The sequence below is a fragment of the Thunnus thynnus genome, chromosome 7 (assembly GCF_963924715.1).
Source record: "Thunnus thynnus chromosome 7, fThuThy2.1, whole genome shotgun sequence".
NCBI classification, from domain to species: domain Eukaryota; kingdom Metazoa; phylum Chordata; class Actinopteri; order Scombriformes; family Scombridae; genus Thunnus; species Thunnus thynnus.
In genome coordinates, this window is record NC_089523.1 from 23,861,453 (window position 1) to 23,874,555 (window position 13,103).

The window sequence follows — 13,103 nt, forward strand, 5'->3', positions numbered from 1 at the left end:
TGATCACGACTTTATTTGATTTGATTTGTCATTTAATCTAGATTCCTTACCTTGCCACTGTATCATTAGCTCTTGAATCCTTAACCACCTTTCTACTGCAAAGTTTTCTGCCACTTTCCATTTTAACTCTGATATGCACAGTGGTGTTGGTGCAATCTTTTAATGAACACTGCCTTTCAGCATTGGATATAGCGGCCCCTATTAAAACTAGATCAGCTCCTTTGATCAAGTCCTCTCCTCGGATAAATGAAAACACTTGCTCTCTACATGTCCACTATCTTTATTTAAAAGAATTTTTAATGTCTTTCAATAATGTGGTAAAGGATGCCAGAGATACCAACTTCTCTAATCTTACATCTAACAATTGGCATAATCCTAAAGTTTTATTCGACACTATTAGTAATACTGTTACTCCTGCATCACCTTCTGTTCCTTTTATTTCAACTAAGAAAGGTAACACATTTCTTTCTTTCCTTGTGGGCAAGATTAATGACTTCAGGTTGAACATTTTCTCCTCACCTTCCCCCGCTAATTTGTGCTCCTCTCGGCCTACAATCCTGGAGAGGTTTTCTCCAATAACACTCCAAGTTCTTACTAATTTGGTTAACTGTATGAAAACCTTCTCTTGCTTGACATCTTACCAACATCTCTGTTTAAAAATGTCATTGGCTCTATTGATCCAGCTGTGCTCTCAATAATCAACAACTCTCTGTTATCTGTGTCCCTGCTCAATTCAAACATGCTGTTATTCAACTACTTCTCAAAAAATCAAATCTTGATCCATCTCTACCCCTAAATTACAGGCCCATCTCCAAGTTGCCTTTTGTAGCCAAAATTTTAGAAAAAGTGGTTGCTATAATGTCTTTTATAAGCTTCAGTATGGCTTCTGCCGCTTGCACTCAACAGCAACAGCCCCTCTCAGGGTCTCGAATGATATCTTAATGCATGGTGATGCAGGAGAATATTCTGTGTTGGTTCTGTTGGATCTCAGTGTGACTTTTGATACTGTGGACCTCTCTGGGTCAGCCCCACAGTGGTTATCCTCCTACCTTTCTGATAGGAGTTTCTGTTGGCAGCTTTGCTTCCTCATCTGAAACTCTGTATTGTGGTGTGCCCCAAGTTCAGTCCGTGGTCTTATTCTGTTTGCCTTGTATATGCTTCCCCTTGGACTGATAATAAGGCACTTTAAAGGTATCTCCTATCACTGCTATGCAGATGATATTCAAATATATGTCTTTATATGTATATAAACCTCAAAACATAGCTAATTTGTCCGTTTTAAATGACTGCCTGAGCACTATAAAAAACTGGATTATGAGTTACTAGTCTTTAATGTCTTGGAGAAAGTTTTGTGATCAAGTGACATTGGCTTGATTTTGGGAATTGAGGGGGAGGTAGATCTGAGTATCATCTGCATAGCGGTGAAAGGAGATGATATGAGTTTAGATGATTCTTCCCAATGGGCATGGAGCATGGAAAGACAGAAAAGAAGTGGACCTAAAACTGAACCCTGTGGAACCCCACATTAAATATTTGCGTAGAGGATGTGTAGAGGATGAGCTGCCAGCAGAAACAGTGTATCATCTGTTTGAAATGTAAGACTGGAACCAATCAAGGGCAGATCCAGAACTGACAATCCAGCGTGTCAAGCAATCCAGGAGAATCGTGTGGTTGACAGTGTCAAAGCTGCACTGAGATCTCAAAGAATTTGTCATTGGTCATTCTTAGAAGAGCTATCTCTATGCTGTGGTATTCACGGACAGCTGACTGGAATTTCTCGAAAATGTTGTTTAAAGATCTGATGAAAACAACCTTAGATAAGAAAGAAAGCTTAGAAATTGGCCTAAAATTACTATGGCATGTTTAAAATAAGATGGGACAGTGTCTGTGGCTAGAGAACTGTTAAAAATTGTCAGTATGCTAGGACCAACAGCTGCAAATGACTGTTTTAGAGTTGTTAGAAGTTATTTTTATCTTTTTATGAGATGCTTGAGAGTTTTTTATTCTTTAGCCAATGATGCATTTCACAGCAAGCCTCTTCAGGTTCACTCATCAGGTTTGATGACTGATGAATGGTCAAGATTCCAGGCGAGGTAGCTGGATTTGAAACATGTTGTTAACTCTGAAGAAAAAGAGATCTGGTGTGATATCTGCAACAGATTGTAATCATTTTGGCCGAGATAATTGTACCACGAAATGTCTGTATCTACACATGCCAAACAAAGTTATCCACTAAATTTACTGTGTTTATGGAAAGAAATATAATTAGAGGTTAGGGTGCTCATTTGGAGGAATGCTGTCTCCTGACTGGTTGAACAACCCCCTCTGACCTCTGGCTCAGTACAGGCATGCTAACACGCTCAGCCATCTGTTCACTGCTGTTGGCATCAGGGTCTATCGTGTTGCCCTACTGTGAAAAGACCCCAGGAGACGCCACCAGCTCTACAGCATGACAAACCTGCTGACCACACACACACATACTAACACACACCATAAGGCAATGCAGCACATTAACCGGCTCAAAGACATATACATTCAGACGCACGAATACACAGTCTGTCCCTAACAATCCCAGCTGCTCCCTGTCTATATGCTGCTGCTGTTGTACTGCAACAAACACTCCCACACATACAAAATCACACACACACAGCAGCAGAGAGGTAGCATAGGCTTATTCAGTATGTGTAACTAGGGATAGGACAGTGGAAAAAATAAGAATACAAAGTGGGCAATGTGTGTGTTTGAAGAAGCAGACCACCAGATGCTTCATCATTAAAATAAACATTGTTGGAAAAAATGAAGAAGTACAAGAAACTCCCTTCAAACAACAGAAGAGTAAAGCTGATAATGTCAAAAATTGTGGAATTATACTCAAGAACCAATCCTTGCATGGTGCCTGATCAATATTTATGTTTGAAATGACTCTGCCACAGAGCAGCAAAACTAAGTCGTGTTTTGAAATTTTATTCACAAATGGAACTTTGTATTTTTTGTAATCATACAAGCTATCCTAAACTTACATAATGGTTCGGTCATTTTGATACAAAACACTCAATAAATAATTTTTGAATGTTTTGTATCAAAATGCCTCTCTTTTCTCTTCCTGTAAATTGGTAAAATACTGTTGATGACTCATCTTCAACTTGAGGGCATATACATACATGTATTAAATCAAATGTGATTTGGGGGAGATTAGCCAACCCTGCCTATCATATTAATCCACTCTTGACCAATACCTTGTGGGTCGTAGCAGCTGGTAGAGTGATATCATGAGTTTTGGATAAAAAAAACAAAAGTAAAGATTTTTTCATTTTGAAAGAATGTGGCTGAGGTCTAATTTATGAATTTCCCCTTCGTCCTCCGCCTTCTGATATAACTACTCACAATGCTGGTCAGGAAGGTTGTGTGGGTGGAGGCCAACAGTCCTCTACAGCTCTGTATCTCACTACAGCTCTGAATCACTCCGTATTCGCAAAGACACAAACACACTTTGAACGATCCAATCATCCAATTAAACCAGTAGATGTAAGTAGAAAAAGTCAGTGTTGGATAGATATCAGTATAGGCAGATACTAAATGTTTTGGTATCTGTCTTGGAAAAAAAACTAGATGTCAACTTGAGTCAAATTTATTTATATAAGCCAAAAACAAAAATGTGTCTCAGGCGGCTTCACTATCTGTAAAACATACAACCACTGGATCCTTACACCCTTGATTTATATAGGTAAAACAACACAAAAAAGCCCTTTATATGGAAAAAATGGAGGAAAACCTGAAGAAGAGCAACAACATCCAATAGGAGTTGTATATAAAGATAAAGACGCACAAAAAAAACATGCAGAGCAATATGAATAAATAGAATTGCAATAAATAAGTACATAAAACACAGTAAAAGGTAAATAAAAAGTGTAATGAGTTGAACAGTTTATGTGGTATTATGTCATACCACCACAGTAGCGACATGCCGCTTCTGCAGCACATAAACACAACGCTTGATCAACATTTATAATGGGTCAAAGAAAGTGTTAACAATCAGCAGAAGAAATCTATGTGGAGCTGAGAGGCGTGGCGGACTGCGCGGGTTTGTTCCTTTTCATCTCATACAGTCCCCCCCCACCCCACCATCCCCCCCCCCCTCCTCCTCCCTCTGGAGCTCCAGGCGGTGACAGTGTTGTTTGGGTGTGATTATCTGTTCTCAATGTGCGATCACACAGCATTTCTTACCTCATATCCTGTCAGGCAAAAAACGTACGCATATTATGCACATGCACATACATGTAAACACTCACTGTGCACAGATACAAATAGACCAATAGATCTACAAACACACAGGAGAAAGAGCCTCTCTCAACAGAGGCCAAGGGGCTGTAAAAATAAGAGCTGAGGCAGAATGATACCCCTGACATGGAGAGCTGAGTCTTTAAGGTCAGTCACTTATTATCATTATCTCACCTCTCCCCTCCTTTTTAGTTTGTCGTTTTAATATTATTCTGCAGAGAAATGGCTTTTGTCTTTGCAGCTATTAAGCAGCTTTTTTGCAGCTTTTTAAGCATCATCCTCTGTTTTGAAGAGAAAGAGAAAAACAGGAGAAAAAAAAACATTAATTTAATGGCAATTAAAATTAGAATGAGATTGTGCTTCTGCGCCCATCATGTGTTAAAAATGACTTGGCCAGAGGGAGGTAGTGGGCAGAATACATATGAGTCTCAGACCTTAAATTTATGTTTTCTGTCTCTCTTGCTCTGCATGTGTTTCTGAACAGAGCTACAGGGTGCATATAGAAAAAAAGAGCTGTGGAAAATCATTCTCCCATTTAATACATTTCTCTCCGGGTCACTCTGTGTGGTGTTATATTCTCATCATATATCATGTTGCCTGAAAATGGTTTGTGTTGGGGTGCAGTTTGGCCAGGCTTATCACTCAGTCATCTCCAGCAAACTGTCTGCTTCCACTGGCATAGCCATTTTAGCTGTTCTCCCAGCTTGGCACCACACACTAAGTCAGTAGTGTCTCTTTATCATGGAGTCCATAATTTTCTAAAAAAATCAGTTATGTAAGACAGCTATTTCAGGTTCAACTTCATTATACAGCATCAGTCAGTGAATGAAGTGGGGAAAAAAGATGGTGATGAAAAGACTGCAGCATAAATATACAGATAAGACTGTTTGCATAGTGAACAGATGGGGAGCCTAAAAGACGTTGGAGCTGATGTTAGATCACAGGAGCAGAATGTGGAAGATGAAGAGCACGGTGGGAAATAAGGGGCAGTTGTGCTACAGGCGTTCCTCTCTGTCAGCAAGGTTTCCATCACTGTAAGTCACATCCATCGGGAGGGAAAGTGTTTACAGTCGCCAGTGGCTTGTGGAGTAATAAATATAGGAAGTTAGAGTGAGGGGAAATATAAGAACATGAAGAGGTGATGCGATGGGAAGGGAGTGAAGGAGGGGATAAGGCTAGGAGGAGATGAATAGGTACAGAAGCTGAGGAGAACAAAGGAGAAGATGAAGGATTAATCGAAAGCAGAAGGAGAGACGTTATAAACCTTTTTGAGGAACCGACAAATAGATGGAGATCAAAGGGGTGGTGGATGTCACCGCTCAACTGTTACAGCACATGGACTCTGGCTGAGAGTCGCTCAGTGCACCTGAAGGTTTTCTGATGACCGGAGATTTTAATTGCAGATAGCTTTCCCAGGGAAACCACTGTTCTGACCCGCACAACACCACAATCTGATCCAGTCTTGTGTCGCCTTTTATTATGAGCTACTCACAATAAATCAAGAGCAATGAGGTGATTAAACAAATGGGTAGCTGTACTGTAGCTGCTGTGGTTCTTAGTGACTCATTTAACAGTTTACAGAGATGACAATTGAAGATTACAGTAACACTGCTAGACAATTTAAACACTATAATAGAAAGCCTGAATGCTACTGGATTTTTTAAAGCTCAATACTGACATATATGAGAGTTTAAAAACTGATTACAATGTGACAATCAATTCTTGCATAACATAAACACAAAAGATAGATAGACATTTTTTTAAGAATGCCTACTAAAGATGATTAAAGATTTGTGACCAAGATATGCAAGCAGTTTTACAGTTAAAAAATATACTTGTCAGTGCTCTCTAGTGGCCAAACTAGGTAACAATATCACTGTTTCTCAATTACCTCAAACGTATCTTTTGGCATGTCTGTACTGTAATTTCTTATTTCTAATTAGCAGAAAAGAATTGATATTGGAAGATTCTGCAAAATACTTTCAATGATCATATGTTTACATTATTTCTTCCTGCAATATCTGGGTTTGGCAACTACTGTCTGGTTAGGGTTAGCGAAACATTGTGGTTACCCTGGTGGATTGTGGTTTAATTATATGGCCAGCAATATTCTATATGTATCTTATCGTCAACAAATCTCATGTCCTGAGCCAAATCAGCAATGACTTGATCCTTCTTACAAGTATTGTGTGTGTATCCAAAGTCTGATATATTGTATTCCTCTGTGCTGCAGACCTCTGATGTTTTATTAAATTATTAAAAACACATCAATGAGCCACACTGCTGCACTGGGTGACATGTTCCTTCGCCCTGAAGAGTTTGGTAGTTTTTTTTAGAAATGGCTTCAAAGAGTAAAAACAGCAATCACGTTTTCAGTCTCCAGAGAGTTGTTCTATGTAAAATATACAAAAAGCAAACATTTATTGCGGACCACATCCTTACTTCCTGCTTCACGGCGTAAAGGGCACACTATACTTTCTGATTTGTCACTGAATGTTAGCATGAGTCCAATATGATCATAATTCCTAGGGATACAGGACTGTTGCCAACATATACACAGATATTGATTTAGCTGTGACAAGTTAAAATCATCTCATATCCTATTTGATCGATTGGTTTTCCCACTGTGACTTCAGCCACTTTTGTTGCGGCAGCTACAGCTGATGTTTTGAGATTTTTTTTATTGCTATGACCAATTTCTGTCTTTAATATTCCTGTGCCCCCGCTAGTATGGGATTTAGATGAATAAACAATGCAGAACTTCAGCAAGCACACACAGATTTATGTGCAGCACCATGTCGAGAAGTGTTTCTATTTTGGTTGAGCGTGACTTTGTTGTCTCTCAACTGAAGGATGAGAGACAGTGAGAGGGCGAGAGAGAAAGCAATTGTCAATACTTAGACAGTCAAAGTAGATTTTAGTAGTCCCCCAAATTTCGTCAGCTCTTTTGCTGCTAATCTGAGTGATCTGTCAAATAATACTAAACAGGCAGCTAGGAATCTAGGGGTAATCTTTGATGCTAACCTCTGTTTTGATGATCAGGTCAAAAATGTTATCAAATCATGTGTCTTCCAGCTCAAGATACTCTCTAAAATAAGGTCATTTTTATCAGTTGCTGATAATTTACTCGGGTATCAGCCAGGGCTCCCTCCACCGTCTCCTATTGGTACAAAATGCTGCTGCTTGACTTATTACTAGAACAAAGAGGCATGATCACATTACCCCCATGCTTCCCTCCCTACTTTGGCTCCCTGTTAAATTTTGCATTGATTTTAAAATCTTATTGCTCACCTTTAAAGCCTTAAGCAGCCTTGCACCTACATACATCTTTGACTTGTTGACCTAGTGTGTGCCCTCTCAGTCATTAAGATGGATGGAGCCCTGCTGGTTACTCCCAGGTCACAGTTGGTGACGTGATCAGGCATTTGCTATTAGAGCTCCCGCACTATGGACCTCTCTGCCTACTGAAATCAGACACACTAATTCAATAGCTCCTTTTAAATCTCTTTTTTAAAACTTTTCTCTTTGTAAAAGCTTTTGGAAATGTCTGATATATGTTTTTATTTATCTGATCTTATTCATTTTGTCTCTACTTTCTTTTCAGCTCTTTTGTCTGTCTCTTTGTAAAGTACTTTGGAACATTGTTAAGAAAAGTGCTAAATAAATGAAGTTTCTTATATTATATTATCATAAAGTAAAATTCTCAAAAGCGATCTCTGAGTTTAAAGCCGTACTGAAACCAGCAGTTGAGTATTTTCTATCTCAGAGGGTCTTGAGTGGAACAGGATATGACCCAGCTGAATTCAGGGCTTAATAATAATAGGTTTTGTGGAACACAAATTTATGCAATATTACTAGTGTTTGCACACACGTATTGCAGTTTCAGGCATGTGGTGTGATTGAAATGGAAAGCACCTGCTGTATGAGACGCAGCTTCACATTGTTTATATTACAGTAGGAACATCTAATCTGTGAGGGACTTTCCATTTCACGAAGATTGTCCGTGTACTCAGGATGTTTTCATATATTATAGAGGATAAATGAGAAATGGTCTTATAAGCCACTGGGGGCACATGCAGTTTTACAGAATAGATACTGTATCACCACATAATAATGTCTCTGTTCAGAATTTCCTACTATGGCTAGATGCCCGTTCTAGACTGCAGAGACACACTCCTACTTAAGGCAATATATCTCCAGTCATCCATTGCACTGCTATTTTTTTTTCCAACGGGCACTGAGTGTACTTGACTTCTCGAGCACTGCTGATGTGTGCACCAGCTCCAACATCACCAAGTTATTAATGGAGAAATGGTGCACAAAGAAGGCCCTCATTTTTTTATGACCTGACTTTCAATGCATGAGCCAGGAGCTCCTAGATTTACAGTAACTGACGACAGAGGCAGCAAGAACCAATCGGCTACCTAACACTCCTGTCCAACCCGATCAAGAACTCACTTTAGTCACCTCACTGTTTGTAATTTATATGTGCTGTCATGTTCACTGTGTAAATGAATTACTCTTACATGAAAACCCCTGCTGTGGGAGTTCGACTATTCTATTAAAAACCACTGATCTGCATAAATCCCAGGATAGATTTATGATCTTTGAAGGTACAAACTTACCTTTTCTCATCGTGTCTGAAAAATACCATGCTGTCAAATCTCTGGGCAATATGTAATTCAGTCACTCTGGTTGGATATTAACACCAGAGACTTTGATGAATGAATCAAATTAAATAACTTTCTCAAAGGAAGAATTCATTAGTAGGATCGCCTGATATAAAGCCTACGTTGAGGACTAATATGAAACCCTGCTGGAATGATATTCCCGCTGTCTGTACTGTTTCACAAAATTTTCTACAGCTGTACAAAGGCACAGTGTCTATTTTGATGTGTCGAATGATTTTACTGACAACATACATAAAGAATGGATGTAAATGCTTACTGGATTATATGAGAATCTTATTGTCTGAGAAAGGATCAAGAAAAAAGTCTGTCAATCTGGGGCTCAGGATAAAATAAAGAACAGCAGTTGCCATGTTAATCCTCAGGACCTTGGTGTGAAAGCAATGAGGATGGGTAGACACAAAGCCAAACAGAAAAGAAGAAAAAGGGGGAAATCTCTAAAATTAAAGCAAGTTATGTTCTTTGAGCAGCAAAGAAAATATTCCCATATTTGCTTCTTCAGCACCTCATTAATTCGGCTTCATCTGAGGAATTATTGGACATGAATAAAGAGCAACAGGAAGCTGATCATCAACACATATCTGTGCTCAACCCATTTGTTTTGTTTGAAATGTGACGGTAGTCTTAAATAGAAATGAAAGCGAATGGAACCTCTTTTCTTGCAAATAGTGACTTTTGGTTTAACTGATGCTTTAGATGCGCATAAATAAACTGAAGAGCAGAGGAGAAACACAGACACAAGCACAAGTTTCAAGCTCAGTGCTCTTCCTCAGGCATCACCGAGCACAGAGAAAGAGCACTGAGCTTGAAACACATTGCATGTAAGATCACAGCCACCCTTATGTTCATCTTCTGCTCACTATGTGCTGCCATTTATTCATGCACGTCGAAAGAATCAATAACACAATGTTCACCCCTTTTTTCATATTTAGATTATTTTCTGGACAATTTTTTTGTTTTTGGATGCATGAAATTACATTTTTGATATTAACATGGTATCAATGTTGTCACTCATGGCACTAGAACCAGAACACCACTGTGCACTTTCAGCCTTTTTTAGTTCATTGTTTTGGCTTGCTACAGGACCTGTGTACTGTGTGACTGGTTAAGAATGTCAAACATCTACCTGCTATTTTTTCATAAATAGACTGGACCATCTCTGCTGGATATGCCGTGTTAAGGCCAACAATAGCACTACATCAAAAAACAAAGCCTCCTCATCCGGCAGTTATTTTCCCCAAAGTCTGTGTCAGACTAGTGTTTTGAGACTGAATAACTTCCACATTCACACAGACTACATCCATCTGTCAACTGTGATTAACCCGAACCTAGCAGGCGGCTGTGGCTCAGGAAGTAGAGCATGTTGTCCACCAATCAGAAGGTCAGTGGTTCGATCCCCAACTCCTCCAGTCCGCATGTCGAAGTGTCTTTGGGCAAGATACTGAACCCCAAATTACAGTTTGTGTGTGTGAATGGGTGAGCATAAAAACATTTTGGGTGCTTTAGGAAGCACTATATCACACCTGATGAACAGGTTGGCACCTTGCATGGCAGCCTCTGCCATCAATGTTTGAATGTGTTTGTAAATAGGTGAATGTTGACATGTATTGTAGAGCGCTTTGAGTGGTCGATAAGACTAGAAAAGCGCTATATAAGTGCACTCCATTTACCATTTGCCATTTACTCTCTGCTTCCACTGGCAGTGTTAGTGTTTTCAGTTCTACTCTGTGCAGTAACGGCAGCGGGGATTCGTTTATATGTGAAAGTGTCATTACCAGACAGAAGAAATTGTTGCATTGTGCTAAAATAACTGTTTATTTTGCAAGAACCTAAAATATTGCTACCATGATAACCTTCTGAAGAATAACTGTCTTTGTGTTTGATTGGCCTTCAAACTGGACTGCCTGCTTTGTGTTTCATCTTTGCACTGGAACACTATAGCAATACACAAACACAGCACTTGTATGCCTGAATGCAGTCTGTAGTTGGTAGTAGACGAATATTCACTTGTACCCATAACTTGATAAGCTGACATCAGGGTCGACTTTTGGAGACTTTTTCTGCTCCCTAGTGGTCAAAAATCTGGTCTTAATGCAGCTTTAAATGGAAGCTAACAGAGTCCATCTACAGTCTAGCTGTCATTATCATCATTCAGTGAAAGACTCATTTCAGACAATTTTGGACCATCATTATGGCTGTGTGAGCAAGCAAAATACATCTCTTTTTGTATGTGTTTTTGTGTGTCTGAGTGAGAATATATATATGTGCATGTATGTGTGTGTGTGTGTGTGTGTGTGTGTGTGGTATGTACCATGCGACTGGTCCTCCATGTGTCCCAGAGTTTCAATCTGCTCCACCAGGTCATTTGAGTTCCACTGACTCATGCCCAGCAGAATGGCGCTCTTCCCCTCCATAACATCTGCTGACACACATACATACACACACACACACACACACAGAAGTAAGACAGTGCAGTGACGAAGAAATCCCATCCGCCTCTCTCTGCATATCAATAATGTGGCAACTCATTGATCTTGAATCTCCTCCAATTGATCAAAGCAAAAGGACGCTAAATGCTTGAACCACACAAGTATTTAGACTCATTTTACTTGATCTGACCTCATCTCAGGCGCTTGATTGACACACCCCTCCCTCTCACATTAGTTTTGTTGCACCTGCTGGGCAGAACAATTTACACCTTTATCAAAAGGTGCACTTTAACACCTGAACCTTAGTGCAGTTTTGTGCTGGCAAGGTGTGATTTCCACTCCATTTAAATTTGACATACAAAATAGCATGTGCTGCTTACCTGAATAGACAGCTTAATGTGTAGCGAGTAAACAAAACAACAACACCACATGAAGGCCAGCAGCATGGCAGTGTGGTATGTCTGGTAAACACATAACTTTCACATGGCTCGTCATGACTGAATACAAATGGAAAACCTATTATACAGGCTTTGCCAACACTTAAAAGCTTTCCGAAGACGAATTTTAAACTTGGCCTGAATGATGGTTACACCCAAAAAGCCAGTGTTGCAACACATCAGTGATCTGTTTCTAGTACATCTTAGTGCAATTCATCCTCCAGGATAAGCCTGACTGCACTGTTTTGATAAGATTACATGTCACACATACTGTATCAAGTGCCACTTGCTCAAACTTAAACAAACAGTTATTTTTACATTCAGTGTTTCTCACTGAAATACATTTGATGCAAGCATTCATGGTCCAGACAACATATCCTAATGACTTTTCTGATACTTTTCCTTTAGCACTATTATAATCATTTCAAATTGACCAATACTTTGGTTTAACTTTCTAATTCTCTGGTTTTCTTTACAATGAACATTACAGCCTCGCAGAGCCACTAGCAAAGCTGTAGGCCCTTACACCCAATTTACACCTGATATTAAAATGCGATCTGTATCTGGATAACTTATCTGGATGAGGGACAATGCAGGTTAATGCAAGGTATAAATGCACACAGAAAGCAATGTGATTGGAATGCGACTACAAACTACAAGTAGTAGCTGTAGCTAAAAGTCTTCCTTCTCAAAGAATGAATGACGGCAATACGGTATTGCTTCCTATGACCTGGGACACACCATGTATGCTGACAATCAGCCCCACAAAACTAATTTGCATATTAAGATCCGATCACAATGCAGGCACAATTGAGATAACAATAACACATTTTAATACCGGATGGGCCTTAGTTTTATTAAGAAATCATTTGCTGTGCTCTTCTGTTTATATCTATGTTTGTCTGGCTAGTTTTTCTAACACATTACTATGTTTCTGGCATGTTATTGCCACCAAATATTGTTCATAGCATGAAATCAGCTGAAATGTGTACATAGTACAAACACAATTATATAAACCAAAATCAAAAATCAAGCAACATGTCCCATACCACTACTATTGGTTATAAACTCCATAGCAGCCCTCTGGTCACTCCTTTTATTATGTGGAGTTTATTGATCTCTTGTAATTCCCACCCAAACTTAACCTTAGCTCTAAACAGCCAGAATAACGGGAAATACACAGTGGCATGCTGGGCCATGAACCACCAGACTGTCATGGTAAATGATAAGTTTTGTTGTATTGGACATTTTCGGGAGTCAGCCAGAACGAC

At 39.4% G+C, this 13,103-nt stretch overlaps 1 protein-coding gene across 5 annotated transcripts in view; it reads right to left on the reverse strand.

Moving 5' to 3' along the window:
- Positions 1-13,103, reverse strand: part of pitpnm3 (PITPNM family member 3) — a 101,118-nt gene that overhangs the window by 50,322 nt on the left and 37,693 nt on the right. For 3 of the 5 annotated variants that reach the window (XM_067595071.1, XM_067595066.1, XM_067595069.1), the window contains exon 3: positions 11,278-11,388. In XM_067595071.1, coding sequence (XP_067451172.1) covers positions 11,278-11,388 — 111 coding nt within the window. The remainder of the gene's footprint in view (positions 1-11,277; positions 11,389-13,103) is intronic. The other 2 variants (XM_067595068.1, XM_067595070.1) reach the window with 1 other exon arrangement.